The sequence below is a fragment of the Euleptes europaea genome, chromosome 16, assembly GCF_029931775.1.
Source record: "Euleptes europaea isolate rEulEur1 chromosome 16, rEulEur1.hap1, whole genome shotgun sequence".
NCBI lineage: Eukaryota > Metazoa > Chordata > Lepidosauria > Squamata > Sphaerodactylidae > Euleptes > Euleptes europaea.
The window spans coordinates 49,495,443-49,511,257 of NC_079327.1; the positions used below are offsets into that span (position 1 = coordinate 49,495,443).

The 15,815-nt window shown below is 41.8% G+C and overlaps 2 protein-coding genes across 2 annotated transcripts in view; one reads left to right on the plus strand and one right to left on the minus strand.

The window, feature by feature from the left end:
• PCYT1B (phosphate cytidylyltransferase 1B, choline) overlaps positions 1 to 5,652 on the minus strand; it is a 68,647-nt gene extending 62,995 nt beyond the window's left edge. The window contains exon 1 of the mRNA XM_056861917.1: positions 5,565 to 5,652. Coding sequence (XP_056717895.1) covers positions 5,565 to 5,601 — 37 coding nt within the window. The 5' untranslated portion in view covers positions 5,602 to 5,652. The remainder of the gene's footprint in view (positions 1 to 5,564) is intronic.
• A 3,110-nt stretch (positions 5,653 to 8,762) lies between these two features.
• Positions 8,763 to 15,815, plus strand: part of POLA1 (DNA polymerase alpha 1, catalytic subunit) — a 413,999-nt gene continuing 406,946 nt past the window's right edge. The window contains exons 1-4 of the mRNA XM_056861806.1: positions 8,763 to 8,769; positions 13,250 to 13,374; positions 13,613 to 13,709; positions 14,723 to 14,803. Coding sequence (XP_056717784.1) covers positions 8,763 to 8,769; positions 13,250 to 13,374; positions 13,613 to 13,709; positions 14,723 to 14,803 — 310 coding nt within the window. The remainder of the gene's footprint in view (positions 8,770 to 13,249; positions 13,375 to 13,612; positions 13,710 to 14,722; positions 14,804 to 15,815) is intronic.

Here is a 15,815-nt window from a genome sequence, read left to right on the forward strand (position 1 = left end):
ATGCATAAAGGTCAGTATCACTTATCCGCTTAAGAACAGTAACCTATGGTTGAGGGAAAATGCTATTCTTCCACCCCAATGGCTGCCCTGCTTGCACTGGCAGCATTTGGGAGCTAATGGTTTTCGCACCCCAGTTGGCTTCAGCTCCCTTCACTCTTACCAGCCACTGTTCCCCCACTTGCTGTGTTCAGTTTGATATGCATACCTGTCTTCTGTGCAGTTTTGCATCAGCTAAATATTTGCCTCATGGCTTTTGTTCATGGCTTAATTAATTGATTCCAGGTCTCATCAACAAAAATCTTATTAAAACACCTTTTAATTCAAAGGACTTGATACTGACACATGTGACTCTGGAGGTATGGAGTTTGAACTTTGATCTGGGAGTGTATTCTGGGCGAGACTGGTACATGACAAATATACACTGTGAACAGTGTCAGCTGAACTGTATTTTGGTCTTGCCTTTCTTATGTTTTTGACATTTTTTTCTCCTTGCTGTCTTGTTGCTATTTTACCTTTGTGTCAATACCAAGATATGCAGGTACCCAAAGAAGTACACATTTCCAGGTATGTGGATGGTCTTACAGACTTTGCTTTTGATAATCCTTTGTTTCCCCTTTATATTACACCTAACAGGACTGATAATCTTAAATAGGCAATACTGACTAATATGACTCTTTTCATAAGGTGCATTGCTAAGAGATCTACCTAACAATGCTTTTGTAACATCAAAGTACAAAGACCTTGAACTTTTACTTAAGGACCTTACAGAAAGAGACACTGGTAAGTATGAGAAGCATAGTAGTACACTACTACATAGTAGTACACTACACATAAATGTCATAGCAATGACAAATATAGTGCTGATAGCATCAGCTATCTGTGCTAGGATGTCCCCTTCTTTCATTTCCTCTTAGAATTTATTTATTAGGATATTTATACCCTGCTTTTCTCCCCAATGGGAACCCAAAGTGGGTTCATACAACTTCATTCTTTCCTCCAGTTTATCTTCACCACAACCCTGTGAGGTTGGCTAGATAGAGAAAAGAATGACTTTCCTAATGTCACCCAACGAGCTAGAAGCTGCTAGCACTGAAGAAAGTAGTTCCGGAAGCTGATTTAACTTCAGAAATGTAAAACCTCCTTAGTGAAAACAGAAGCTAAAATCAGCTGTAGCAGAAGCATGACTCATAACTGCTCTTTACAAATAAGCAGCTTTATTTAAATGCCACTACAAAGAACAGGCCACAGTGGAAACGAGGACTGGTTTTGAAAAAGAGGAGGTGGGTGAGAGAAGTGTATGGGCATGTAAAGTACAGGGGGATACGAGAAACTTTCCGTGTCTGGGATATCTAGGAAGTAGCATTTCCCCCCCCCCCCCGAAAAAATTCGAACAAATGGAAAAAAATCACCATCAATCCTGAACTGCATCTTTTCTCTCCTCATTAAGGCTGCACTCCTATGCAAAGTTATTTCAGAGTAAATCACATTTAATTGTGAGAAAATGTTCACAGGCCTTTTAAAACTGTTCATGCATTCAAGGGCTATCCAGGCAATGCTTTTTCATGCAGTCACTACCTAGTTGTAATCTATGTTTTTGTACAGGATCAAGATGCTGCTTCTGCTGCAAGGAAATTAGATTACCCTAATAATGAAACTAATATTTTGTTGCTGAGAACATGACCCCTCCCCCCGCCAGCCCCAATTGTGACATTACTGTCATCACAGGAAGATGACATGGCAGGAGCAGAATGGCTGCTAAGAGTGTTCAAATCACTTTATAGGAATTGCCCTTGGACTGGGGTGAGGTGAGCCAGTAGGACTCTGCGGCTTTTGCATCAGCCAGAGATTCAAAGTCCACTGGTATGCTGCCCACCCCTCTTCCAGAAAGAACAGTGGGGACAAGGGGAAGACCAGCCTGGCCCCAGCTACTGGCCACAGAATGAGTCACTACATGGAGCAGGCTTACTCCCCCATTCAGAAATAGGTCAGCTCCAACCGCCAGTTGTCCTAGGGGACTCAAGTGAGGTGAATGACAATCTGGGCTCTGGCCCAGCTAGAAGTCCAACAGTCACTGCAATTTCTGTATATTATTTCAATCTGTAGAAAGCCACTGTGCAGACCATTTGATTGTAAAGTGGGCTATAAATCTTTAAAATAAACACCTTACCTGGTTTTAATCATTAAAAGAGCTCGGTAAAATAAGATTTTATTATTCCTATATTTGAAGGAATATTGTTCCCATTTTGCAACTCCCTCCCCCTTTTAAATCAGTTCTGTGTTCTCTCTGTCCAGCATGTCTCTCTTCTGATGAAACAAAACAGAAAATGCCACGTATCATTATGTGGGGATGGGTATAATGTTGCTGGTACTGCAGTAAAGGGATGGAAGGCAGCATGGTATGGCCTGATCTTGTCAGATCTTAGAAGCTCAGTACTTGAAATTGAGACCACCAAAGAAGACTCTGCAGAGGAAGGCAATGGCAAACCACCCCTGCTTCTCACTTTCCTTGAAAGCCCCTTGCCAGGGTCACTATAAGTCTGTTGTGACTTGATGGCATATACATACGTACTCCAGTGGGATTACTCCAAGTACTTTTGTAAGGATAAAATGTGTTTTTTTTTTCTCATTAGGTCATAGGTTCCTAATTAATTTTTTTTTTGCCGTCAAGTCACATCTGACTTATGGCGATCCCTGATGGGGTTTTCAAGGCCAGAGACATTCAGAGGTGGTTTGCCATTGCCTGCCTCAGTGTCACAACCCTGGTATTCCTTGGAGATCTCCCATCCAAATACTTGCCACTGTTGACCCTGCTTAGCTTCTGAGATCTGACAAGGTCAGGCTAGCCTGGGCTATCCAGGTCAGGGCAATTAAAATATGCACTGTGGCAAACAAATATTTGCTGCCAAACGTGTTAAGCTACTCTAAGAATCTCTCATTTCTTACAAGCTGAAGGCAACCTTAACTGAAACTACCAGCTTTGACTCATACTACATTACTTATAGTGACACTGTGACAAAACAAAAACTGTTCTATATGCATTCTTTGCTTATCCTGGGAATAGGCTCCTGGGTTGAGACTGATATGCCTCTACTGAAATTAAGAGGAACTGGCTCTCAGAGTATAGAGTAGCTTCTGGATCTGTTCAGGACAAGCAACACTTCAGAGCTGCTTAACTTAGAGAAACACTAAACCCTCCACAAAACAGAAACCTTATAATCAAAGTAATAGAAGAAAATAATTTCAAGCTGTAATTGCTTTCAGGCACAATGCATTTTGCCCTATAAAGCCTTAAGTCTGGGCACATGCTATTGGAAGGACTGTCTGCTCCCATTTAAATTTTGTTCATTAACGTCTAACTCGGAGTCTCTTTTCTGGGCTTCCCCACCATTTGAAGCAAGGTGGGTGGTAGGATAGGGCATTCTGGTTGAGGCACCAAAACCTGTTTTTTTTTCATCTACCTAGGGTCTGTCTGGTGTCTTCACTACTGGCATACAGACAGCAGCTCCACTAAGAATCCTACCCAGGTCTACTCAATGGGGCTACTTCCAGGAACGTGTTCTTAGGATTATACTGTTAGGGTAGTCAAGTATCTTTCTATTCTATAAAGCATTTGTTTGAGCATCTGTATTCCCTTGTGTGTGTGTATGTAATTGTTTTGTTTCATTTTGATGGATCAGATTTTCTGTTACTGGTTATTCTGATGTACTGTTTCTGAATTTTAATTTGTTTTTATTGATGTGTCTTGAATTGTTAGCTACATTGAGGAAAATATTAATAGAAAAAGAAGGATAAAATGTCAAATATCCCCTAGTCATCCTGGTTGCTTTTCCAGTTCATTTTACTTTGCCTCAGCAGAAATGCCACATGTTTTACTTTAATTATACTAGTCCACATTCTTGGACTTAACTCTGATCTTACTCTTCCTACAGTTTGGTCTTTTCAAAACCATGCACTTGTTTTCTGTTGGAAATGTATGGAATGACTCTTCAAGAACAGAAAATAATGTTATCTCCATTTATATATCCTGTTGTTTAGAATCTTATAGAAAGAAGCATTTCAGAATATCTACAAATCAAGCAATCCTAAATATCTTAAATAAGAAGCAATTCTAATTGAACTCAGTGGGCTTTTTGAATTAACACTTTGGGGTTGTGCTCTGGGTCCCACTGATATGGAAAGCTGAACTTATAGGATATACATCACAAGTTTCCACACGGCTGCTTTAACTATCCCAAGATACATTTCCTTCTCTTTGTACTGACTCAATTGCAATCCTAAGCAGAGGTATACCCTTCTAAGCTAATTGACTTCAATGGGCACAGAAGGGTGTAACTCTGTCTAGGAGTGCAATGTTAGATACTTAATTCAAAAGGTACTCCTCTTTTGTGATTATACTTAAATATTTGACAACATCAGCAAGAATTGTATGGCGAGAAAATGGAGAATAAAAGAAGTACCCTCACTGCATGAATAGCATCAGAAAGTTATGGAGTTGGTCAAGATAGCCAAGTTAAGTAAATATATTGAAGATAGTTGGGTTTCCGACTTTGATATAGACTGGAAGGTATGGTCAGTATATATAAATCAATATTTTAGGGATAAAAAATGACCTTAGGTTTTAGAACCTAAATTTATTAAATGGTAGACTAAGATGAAAATAGCTAAATAATAATTAAAGTAAAAATAGATTAAATCAAAATTATTCGCAAGAGAAATAAGGTATATGGTGGTCTGTTCTGTGTGAGGAAGGTTGGAGGTCAGTTTTTGTAATGTTTTGTGTCTTACTTTTTCTTTTTCTCTTTCACTTTTTTCTTTTTGTATATTGTGTTTTAGTATGCTTTATGTACTTTGACATATTCTGTAATGTTCTGCATATCTCAATAAAACTTTATTTAAAAAACAATTTTAAAAAATAAAAAAATAAAAAGACTATGCAGATCTTTTGGCCTATCAGCAGTTCTCTGTAGGAGTCCAAGAACGAATGACAGACAGTATCAGAATGAATGAAAAGCACTAATTAGTAATACCACATTACTAACCCCTTAGTGCTAGACACGGGATCTTCCTGTCTTGTTGGCCACATTGAACTATAAGTAATCTGTTTCAAATACTTCATAATTTACTCCAAGGTAATGGAAGGTGAATTTTTTTACTTACAATTTTACAGCATCCTAGTGCACTTGCACAAGTTACTGCTTCTGTAAACCAGCCTACTTCATTCTTGAGTGAGGATTCTTGTCATGCTGATAAGAACAGTAATTTTTCTACCAAGTTCATTCTACATATACACTATTGTTTTTCTCTATTTATTTATCTGGATGTTGTGTACCATGGTACGACTGGGTAGAAATCTACCTGCTTTAGAAAGTTCAGCATTACTTACTGTTAATTAATAAAGATACACACCCAGACATCTTTACATCACTGTTTATAGGTGTGTAAATTTTCCAACATAAAATGTATCTTGTTTGGAAGTAATTATCTGATTTTAGAACAACATCATAATTAGCAGAGAAAAATATATGATGTTATGTTAGCAGAGTAAAAATTTAAAAAGCACTTACCTTTAGTTGATATTTGTAGGGGTACGTATCTGGACATCTCTCTTCTATCTTGTGTTTTTGCTGGCCAACCATTCTTGTGAATGGGTTTTTCTTTCCCTCTGTTCCCTGTAGTTTTCATTTATAAGCTGAGCACATTTAAAGTTCCTATGAGTCACCTCATCAAATTTCAGGTTTTTTTCTTACCCCTCAAAGAAGGGGGCAAAGGTTGCTCCAAGCTGTTCTTTACACTATCTCAACAAGGTTTAAAGATCAAGTCAGCATAACCTGATAAGATTACTTGCAATAGGATGACCCAAGTTTGCCTGCCAGTTTTCCCATTCTCAAGCCCATACACATTAATATGCCCACTAAAGGGGGAGGGGAATCCACTGGAACAATACATCGAGAAGAACTAGCATTACTCTGCAAGTTTAAGCATACTTACTTGGAAATGAAAGCAGTAAGAAAGAGTTTTTTGAACAAACAATGTTTAGGATAAGTGTGAGAAGGCTGTTGTTTAAACTGAACTGTGTGAGCTCTAGTCCCGTGATAATCCCATAAACAGACTCAGCAGGCAGATGTCCTACGAAAAGCTGATTTATTAGGAAAGTTCAACGGAAAACAGAAGCTATGAATCAAAAGGATACTAGTGAGGATCAATTGTACAGTGCATGGCATAAATAGATAATCAAACGACAGATAACCCAGGGTACCATGGTAACCCCCCTCCCAAGAGTGACTTCCAGAGGTTCCCACGAAGAGAGTCAAAATACTTAGGAAAAGGAATAACACATTGGCCTTGGCTGGCATCAGGCTCACCCACAACATACCATTCTCAGGCGATGCCTGACATTCTGCCCCCCCAAAGGCCCCCTTCATCCCCCAGGAGCAGGTTTTTGTGGATAGGTGGCGTGGAATCCTCAAACCAGACGGGGGGCGGAAACATCGTTAGCACGCACCCATTCATTTTGAGCAGGACTGAAATGTTTCCAACAAACCAAATATTGAAGGGTACCACGGTGGATACGGGAGTCCAGGATTTTAGATACTTCAAAATGCTTCTCCCCCCCCCCCCACCATTTCAGGCACCTCAGGAGGTGGCTCGGGGTGCCACTGAGGGGAGGGAACGTGTCGTTTGAGGAGACTAATGTGAAAGACCGGGAGAACTCTTCGTAGGGATTTGGGCAGGGAGAGTTCAACTGTTACTGCATTGATAATTCTGGAAATGGGAAAGGGCCCCACATATTTGGCACTGAGCTTTCCGCACGGGCGGGTGGACCGTAGGTTTTTAGTGGAGAGATATACCAGATCTCCCACCTTGCAATCCCACCCCGGAGATCAGTGCTTGTCAGCCTAAGCCTTGTATTTGCGTTTGGCTCGTTCCAGATTTTTAATCAGCCATGGCCAGGTTGTTTGAATTGTACGAGACCATTCGGCTACATCAGCTCCACCCTCCTCCCCTGAAACATCAACATAACCAATGGGCCCAAACTCCTTACCATACACAACTTGAAAAGGGCTGAGCCCTGTAGACTGGTGCACAGCATTATTGTAAGCATATTCAGCAAAAGGCAGCAGGTCTACCCAATCATCCTGATGGTAATTGACATAACAGCGTAATGATGATACTTACAGGACAATGATTAGCACATTACTTTTGCAGGACAGTACTCAGCTCAAACCCAACCCCTTTCTGACTATATATTACTCTTCCTACACACTTGACACTGAGAGACACTGTCCTTCAGTGTTACTCCTCTGAAGATGCCTGCCACAGTTGCTGGCGAAACGTCAGGAAAGAAAATTCCAAGACCACGGTTACACAGCCCGGATAACCTACAAGAACCAATGGAACACCTAGTTGTGACTAAATAAACCCCTATTTTTTTCAATGGGGCATATATTGCATGCCATCTGTCTACTCAGAAATAAATTCCACTGAGTCCAAAAGTACTTTATTAACTAGAAATTGAGTATAAGACTGCAGCTGCGCAGTGTAATCCTAGGGACATTTATAAGAACATAAGAAAAGCCCTGCTGGATCAGAACAAGGCCCATCAAGTCCAACAGTCTGTTCACACAGTGGCCAACCAGGTGCCTCTAGGAAGCCCCAAAACAAAACGACTGCAGCAGCATTGCCCTGTCTGTGGCTCCACAGCACCTAAGATAATAGGCATGCTCCTCTGACACTAGAGAGAATAGGTATGCAGGATGACTAATATCCATTCTAACTAACAGCCATGAATACCCCTCTCCTCCATGAATATGTCCACTCCCCTCTTAAAGCCCTCCAAGCTGGCAGCCATCACCACATCCTGGGGCAGGGAGTTCCACCATTTAACTATGTGTTGTGTGAAAAAAATACTTCCTTTTATCTGTTTTGAATCTCTCACCCTCCAGCTTTAGCAGATGACCCCGTGTTCTACTATTATGGGAGAGGGAGAAAAACTTCTCCCTGTCCACTCTCTCCAAACCATGCATAATTTTATAGACCTCTATCATGTCTCCCCTCATCCGCCTTCTTTCCCAGCTAAACAGCCCTAAGCATCTTAACCGCTTCCCATAGGATAGTTGCTCTAGTCCCCTAATCATTTTGTTTGTTCTTTTCTGCACCTTCTCAAGCTCTGTAATATCCTTTTTTAGGTGTGGTGACCAGAACTGTACACAGTATTCCAAGTGTGGCCTCACAATAGATTTGTACAAGGGCAGTATGATTTACTCACTGAGGATTCCCAGTTAAGTATCCAGAGAACAGTAGCCTTAAATCGTGACTTGTTTTAGCTGCATTAGGGCCATGAACTCTAAAACCCATTGCACAAAGAGGCCCTATAGAAAAGGTTAGCAATACCATAAGCAAACGAGGTTTGGCTTTTTTACTACAATAAGTTACATGTGATGGACAGTTGATATTCAAACCAAAGTCAATGCATTTACCTGGGCTGAATAAAGACCTTGCATTCATGGCCCATTACCAATACTGATTTCTCCACACCCATCTCTCCCCTGGACATCACAGACTCTTCTGCAAATCACACCTAGTCCCATCACGCCTGCTATTCACATTTACATACTGTTCCTCTACTTAAAGACCGATGGATTCACATTCTAGCTGTATCTGAAGAGGTGAGCTGTGGCTCACGAAAGCTCATACCCTACCAGAAAAATATTTTTGTTGGTCTTTAAGGTGCTACTGGACTCTTGCCCTTTTTGACTAATGCGATGGACAGTAATAGATGTGACTGATGGGACTTATTTACAAACCGACAAGCCTGAGTTTAGTACTAGGCCAAAAGGAGCATTCTGGCAATTCCTCTATGGTGCAAAGGGCTCTTGAAAAATGAAGGAATTGTAGGGGCGGAGACACAACTCTTCAAACTAACTAATAAATCAAACTAACTAATAATTAATAATAATAACTAATAATAATAATAATTCAAACTAACTAATAAAATAAATAATAAACTAACTAATAAATCAAACTAACCTTCTCATACAATTCAGATGACAAACAAACAAACAAACAAAAACCCCGTTTCATACTGATGTGGTAAACAAGGGTTCGTGGGGGGAGAGAGAGACCCGAGATCGTTATTCCAAGAAAACAGTTTATTTGCAGCTGCTGACTCAGAGGCCCTAATGGGCAGAAATCTCTGAGCCCCGATCATACTGAGGAAGGGATATTTATCCAAATTCAAGATATGACAACCCATCAACATTCAGGGTAGGCTGATAGCACTCCAGACATCGAGGCGGCAGCAGAGTAACAGTAGAATAACAGTTTCACCCAGTTCTTGTTATGGTTTACTGTAACCCTCCATGACTCTTAACCCGCTTCCTTAGCACACAGACCTACAGAGATATCCTGCCCAGCAACAAGCTATTCCCTGGCTGCCCTAATACATTTCAATACATTTTACAGAAAGGAAAAGAGATTATTACAAATTGCTAAATCAGTGGATCTTCCATAGTCAGGGGAAGTCTACCTGCTGTCACAATACATAAAAGAACTTTCTACTGAACTGAACCCCTTACAAGCTATGGATACCTATCTCGGTGACAGTTATGCTCAGCAAGGAGACATGTGGGGCGGAAACGCGCGGTGGCTTGAGCCGCCTTTCTCCCCTGTTCCAGCCTGGCTGGAACAGGGGAGAAAGGCGGCTCAAGCCACCGCGCGTTTTCGCCCACGTGCGAAATCCCACAATCCCCCCGCCCGCGCCTATTACGCCGCCCTCCAAACGGACGAAAGAAAACGGAAGGAACGTTGTGTGGTTTGCCGTCCCGGCCGCGCGCGCGTTTTTTTCCCGCCCCTCCTCCTCCTCCTCCTCCTCCTCCTCCTCCTCCTCCTCCTCCCCCCCTCGCCGCGCCACGCAGCCACTCCGACGCTCCCCTTCTCGACGCTGACGCTAAACAGGACGGACGGAAGCGCCGCCGCGGCTTCTGATTGGCTGCTCCTCTCGCCGGGGCGGTTGGGCCGCGTTCCTCGCGCCACTTTCAGGCGGTTTGGCGCGAGAGCGGAGGGGAGGCGGCGGCGGCGGGATGGACGCGAGCGGCCCCCCGCGCGGTGGGACCGCGGACGGATGCCCTGGAGGTGCGGGGGGGGGGGCGTCGGAAGGGGCGCGATGCCCGTGCGGGGGTGGGTCGGCATTTGGGAGCCCGGTAGTGCGGCCGCTGGCCACAAGCAGCTCGGGGAGGGAAGCGAGGGGGACGGGGACGGGCCCCTGAGGAGAGCGGCGCTGTTTGGGCCCGCGCGTCCCCTCACCTGCGAGGGTCGTCTTAGGCGTCTCGCAGGCCGCGCGTCCCCGGAAGAGGAATAATGAGTCGGACCTCCGTTTCATAAGTCACAGTGGGTCGCCGTGTTAGTCTGCCTGCAGCAGTAGAAAAGGGCCAGAGTCCAGCAGCACCTTAAAGACTCACAAAAATATTTTCTGGCAGGGTGTGAGCTTTCGTGAGTCACAGCTCACTTCTTCAGATACTGAATCTGAAGAAGCGAGCTGTTTTACAATGTTACAGATACTGAATCTGAAGAAGTGAGCTGTGTTACAATGTTACAGTTGAGTTTCCTATATTGAATATTTTCTGGCAGGGTGTGAGCTTTCGTGAGCCACAGCTCACTTCTTCAGATACAGCTAGAATGTGAATCCATCTGTCACAAGGTTGATGGATTTCCATTCTGTACGGCTAAATGTGGAGCCTTCCATGAAGATAATTCACAGTGGGTAGCCATGTTAGTCTGCCTGCAGCAGTAGAAAAGGGCAAGAGTCCAGCAGCACCTTAAAGACTAACAAAGATATTTTCTGGCAGGGTGTGAGCTTTCGTGAGCCACAGCTCACTTCTTCAGATACAGCTAGAATGTGAATCCATCTGTCTTTAACTCACAGTGGGTAGCCGTGTTACTCTGCCTGCAGCAGTAGAAAAGGGCAAGAGTCCAGCAGCACCTTAAAGACTCACAAAAATATTTTCTGGCAGAGTATGAGCTTTCGTGAGCCACAGCTCACTTCTTCAGATACTGAATCTGAAGAAGTGAGCTGTGGCTCACGAAAGCTCCTACCTTACCAGAAAATATTCAATATAGGAAACTCAACTGTAATTATGAGTATAATTCACAGTGGGTAGCCATGTTAGTCTGTCTGCAGTAGTAGAAAAGAGCAAGAGTCCAGCAGCACCTTAAAGACTCACAAAAATATTTTCTGGCAGGGTGTGAGCTTTCGTGAGCCATAGCTCACTTCTTCAGATACTGAATCTGAAGAAGTGAGCTGTGTTACAGTTGGGTTTCCTATATTGAATATTTTCTGGCAGGGTGTGAGCTTTCGTGAGCCACAGCTCACTTCTTCAGATACTGAATCTGAAGAAGTGAGCTGTTACAATGTTACAGATACTGAATCTGAAGAAGTGAGCTGTGTTACAATGTTACAGTTGAGTTTCCTATATTAAATATATTTTCTGGCAGGGTATGAGCTTTCGTGAGCCACAGCTCACTTCTTCAGATTCAGTATCTGAAGAAGTGAGCTGTGGCTCACGAAAGCTCATACCCTGCCAGAAAATATTCAATATAGGAAACTCAACTGTAATTATGAGTATAATTCACAGTGGGTAGCCGTGTTAGTCTGTCTGCAGTAGTAGAAAAGGGCAAGAGTCCGGTAGCACCTTAAAGACTAAGAAAAATACTTTCTGGCAGGGTATGAGCTTTTGTGAGCCACAGCTCACTTCTTCAGATACCAGCTACTGGACTCTTGCCCTTTTCTACTACTCTGTTTTATAGTGATGGAAGAATAAAACCGGGAAATGCTGCTGCAGCTTCTGTTGGCTTCCAGGGCTGCAGAGAGTTCCTTGTCTTGAGGCGAGGGTGTTTTTTATGTTTCTCGAGGTGGGAGAATGGCTGGAAGAGGGTCGCTCTGGTGATTATAGAACGGGGAGGGGGGAGTGAAGGTGAAGTGTAGTTTAAGTCCTCATTGCTGGTCGTGTGCAGTAACCAAAGTGTGAAATGGCTTTATCTCTGAGGAAACTTCTGTGGCAGGCTCGTAAATAAGTCGGTGGAAGTTAGTAGCCCACAAAACCAATTATTACCTTGGCTGCCTGAGTTTTGTGATCTGCGGAGCAATTCTGACGAAAGAAAGGAAGGTCCAAGTATCTTCCAGTAGTTGGGCTCCTTAAAGTATCCCCCACATTGAGCTGATCTCTCTGCTGGTTATTTTGTGGGGTTTGCCCTTTCGTAATAGGACTAAGATAATGAGAGTATTTGGTAACTTTTTATTTAATTTTGACATAGATTGGTCTTACAACGTGTTTGCTTGAATAGGCAACATTGCTTTGATTGGGGCCAGAAATTATAATTATTGCCTGAACAGATGGAAAAGTAGGTAAGAGAGTCCAGTGGCTCTGTCCTTACCACAGTATGGGTGGAAGGAAGCTTTCACTTTGCGGTGTTTGTGATGAAGTGCGTTTTTAGTGGATGGAGTGGCAGAGGTAGTGCTAGGCAGCAGTACAATACTTAGGATGTAGACTTTTGTTAAACTAGAGTTTGATAGTAGTGTATGTCTTTTTGGTGGAAGAAATGTCTGCTTGTGTTAATAGAAGTGTTCAGGCCTCCATAAACACTGATCCTAAGTTTCAGTATACATAGGTGTCTGGACTTATAATTATTTGAGGTCTAGAACTAGAATTGACATCATTGGAGTGGTGGTAATTTCAGGAATGACTGATGTATGCATGACATTGTAGGCATGAGTAGATGGAAGCTAATCATTTTTGTTAAGTAATAGCAGTTTTGCATTTTATTATATCCTAGTCAGTTAGTAAAAAAAGGTTACCTAGCTCTTAAAAATATGGTACTATGCTATAACTATTGAACTTAGTTTCTGATTATTTTATAACAGTTGGATAGTTACATCATTTCAGGGATTTTTTTAATGCATTTGGTAAGTCACCTGTTGGTGAGGTGGTGATACAAAAAGGGATACAGCAGTTTTTATTCATATTGATGGCTTTCTTGCAAGAAAAGTTCAAACCAGTTATACATTTAAAATAATTTTCAAAAGATGTTCACAGTGCAATTCTAAGCAGCTATGTTCATTGACGTCATCACTCTTAGTGCAATCTTCTGCAGTTATACATTTCTATCAAAGACTGATAATCATAGTACACAAATATTAACATACAGCTATATTCCCACAATCTATTTTAAAACTGTTAATTTATATTCTCATCAGAAACAGCTGATTCTCAAAATTTGGCAGCTTCCCGATCTCGACGTGAGAAAAAATGTAAAGCAGGCAGACTGGAAGCATTGGAACGTTTGAAAAAGGCAAAGGCTGGTGAAAAGATAAAATATGAGGTAACTAGTAGAATGTTTTGGTTTGTTTTTAGCTTGTGTATGTAATGGTATGGGAAGCACCTCCTTCATTGCTAGCTTTCTGCACTGACCAGGTATTCTGGGTTTTCCCATATCAGTGTACCTTTGTTTAAATAGAAACCCTGATCATAATGTTTTGATATCTACACATTTTGGACATTCTTTGGTCCATCTGAAAAAAGAATCAGTACAGCAATGGTTACTGTCAAATTTATTGCAGATTGAAGAATTCACAAGTGTTTATGAAGAAGTTGATGAAGAACAGTATTCCAAGATGGTCAAGGAACGTCAGGATGATGACTGGATTGTGGATGATGGTTTGTGAAACGGATTTAATTTTCTATTCTAATTTAAAATAACAGTAAGAGACCTGGTCTTCTTTTACTTTGTTTGTGAACTGATACAGGGAAATTTTGCTTCTGGATTTAAAGGGTTGTGAGATTTGTTTTGTGACCTGAAAGGATTTAATGTTGCTTACCATATGGCATGGGGAGTTGTTTCTGGATTACTTCTGGATTGGCGTCCCAGTTTATTAATGCAATATGAAACTGATTAGATTTAAATCAACCTATAGGAACTGACCTGGATGGCCCAGGCTAGCCTGATCTCGTCAGATCTCAGAAGCTAAGCAGGGTCAGCCCTGGTTAGTATTTGGGTGGGAGACCACCAAGGAATACCAGGGTTGCTGTGCAGAGGAAGGCACTGGCAAACCACCTCTGTTAGTCTCTAGCCATGAAAACCCCAAAAAGGGGTTGCCATAAGTCGGCTGCTACTTGACGGCACTTTACACACACATAGGAACTGAATTGGCCATGGTGATTTTACAGTGAAAACAGATGGGCTTGCAAGAAAGTTTTCAGGAAAGCTTTTGTCATAAAGTGAAAGATGTAGTTGGGATGGGAGAGACCACCCTCCATGCAAAGTGCTGGTGGAGTAGTAAGAGTGTTTGACTGGAGTGCCAGTTTCAAACTGGCAGTTAGTTATGAAGTTGACATAGTCACACTGGGCCAGTTGCTATCTCTTTCAGACTGATACACTGCCCCGAGCCGCTTCAGGGAGTGCCATGGCAAAACTGTAAACAAATAGATGCTAGTTTTTAGTAGGATTTAATTTAATGTGAACAGAGTAAAAAAATGTCAGCAATTCGTTTGGAACCAAGTTCAGGATAACAATTCTTAGAAACATCTTTTGCAAATTGTAAAGTAGCTGTGTCCAGTTTGAACAGGAACATTTGTGAAATAATGGGAAATTTCTGAATCCAGGCAAATTTTTAGCCTGCCAAATTACAGTGTAACTTCCTGGCTGTTTATATTTTTATTCCTGTGTACAGATGGTATTGGTTATGTAGAAGATGGCAGGGAGATTTTTGATGAAGATTTAGAAGATGATGCTCTTGATTCCAGCAAGAAAAGTAAGTAAACTTTTAAAAGCAAAAACTTGCGTAAGTTTTGAAAGGGAATGCATAAAAGTGGGCCCAAGTTCTTTGGATAATAGTTCTTTGGAAAAGGACATATATATTTACTTATGAAGCCAAGTAACATATATATTATCGGGGGCATGACATGGTTTTTCAGAGCTTCTGTATTTTTTACTTGGATATATTAGGATAGGACATTCTGGTGTTATAAGAGTGGTTCTTGGGTTGATTATAATGTGCCTCTTTGTGGTTTCTAATAATTTGAGTGGTTTCTTTCAGGGTGGATTTGATTTAAATCAAATCAATTTAAATCACTAGTCAAATCACTAGTCAGTAAGGCTAGATTTAAATCATGGTTTTCTACACTCTTTTACGGCCATTATAGAGTTCCTCCTCCAGGGAGAGAATAATATGATAAACCTTAGGCTACACACACAAAGATCCTAAGACCTGTGGAGTATTCTGCTCAAAAAGTTTCACTTTCATTTTTACTACTTGCTCCTCCCTCACACTTAGCTCCTTGTGCAGAGCTATTCCACTCCAAACAATCGTCTATTCATTGAAACTTAAGGGGTTAATTCTGTGTGCATTGATTTGCAAAGCAACAATGTGATTAAGGTCTTTATCTCTACTTTGTATGTTAATTTGGTAACTGAAGAAGAGGCATGTTATCTTTGTAGATGCAAATTCACAGTTTTGAGAACTGCAAAACCAAGCATCTGTGATACTGTCTTCTAAAAGAGCCAGTATGGTGTAGCGGTTGAGAGGTGGACTCTAATCTCTGGTGGACCGGGTTTGTTTCCCCACTCCTCCACACGAAGCCTGTTGGGTGACCTTGGGCTAGTCACAGTTTTCTCTGAACTCTCTCAGCCCCACCTACCTCACAAGGTGTCTGTTGTGGGGAGAGGAAGGGAAGGCCATTGTAAGCCGGTTTGAGACTCCTTAAAGGTAGAGAAAATCGGGGTATAAAAACCAACCCTTCTTCTCGACAGAAAAATTGCCCAAA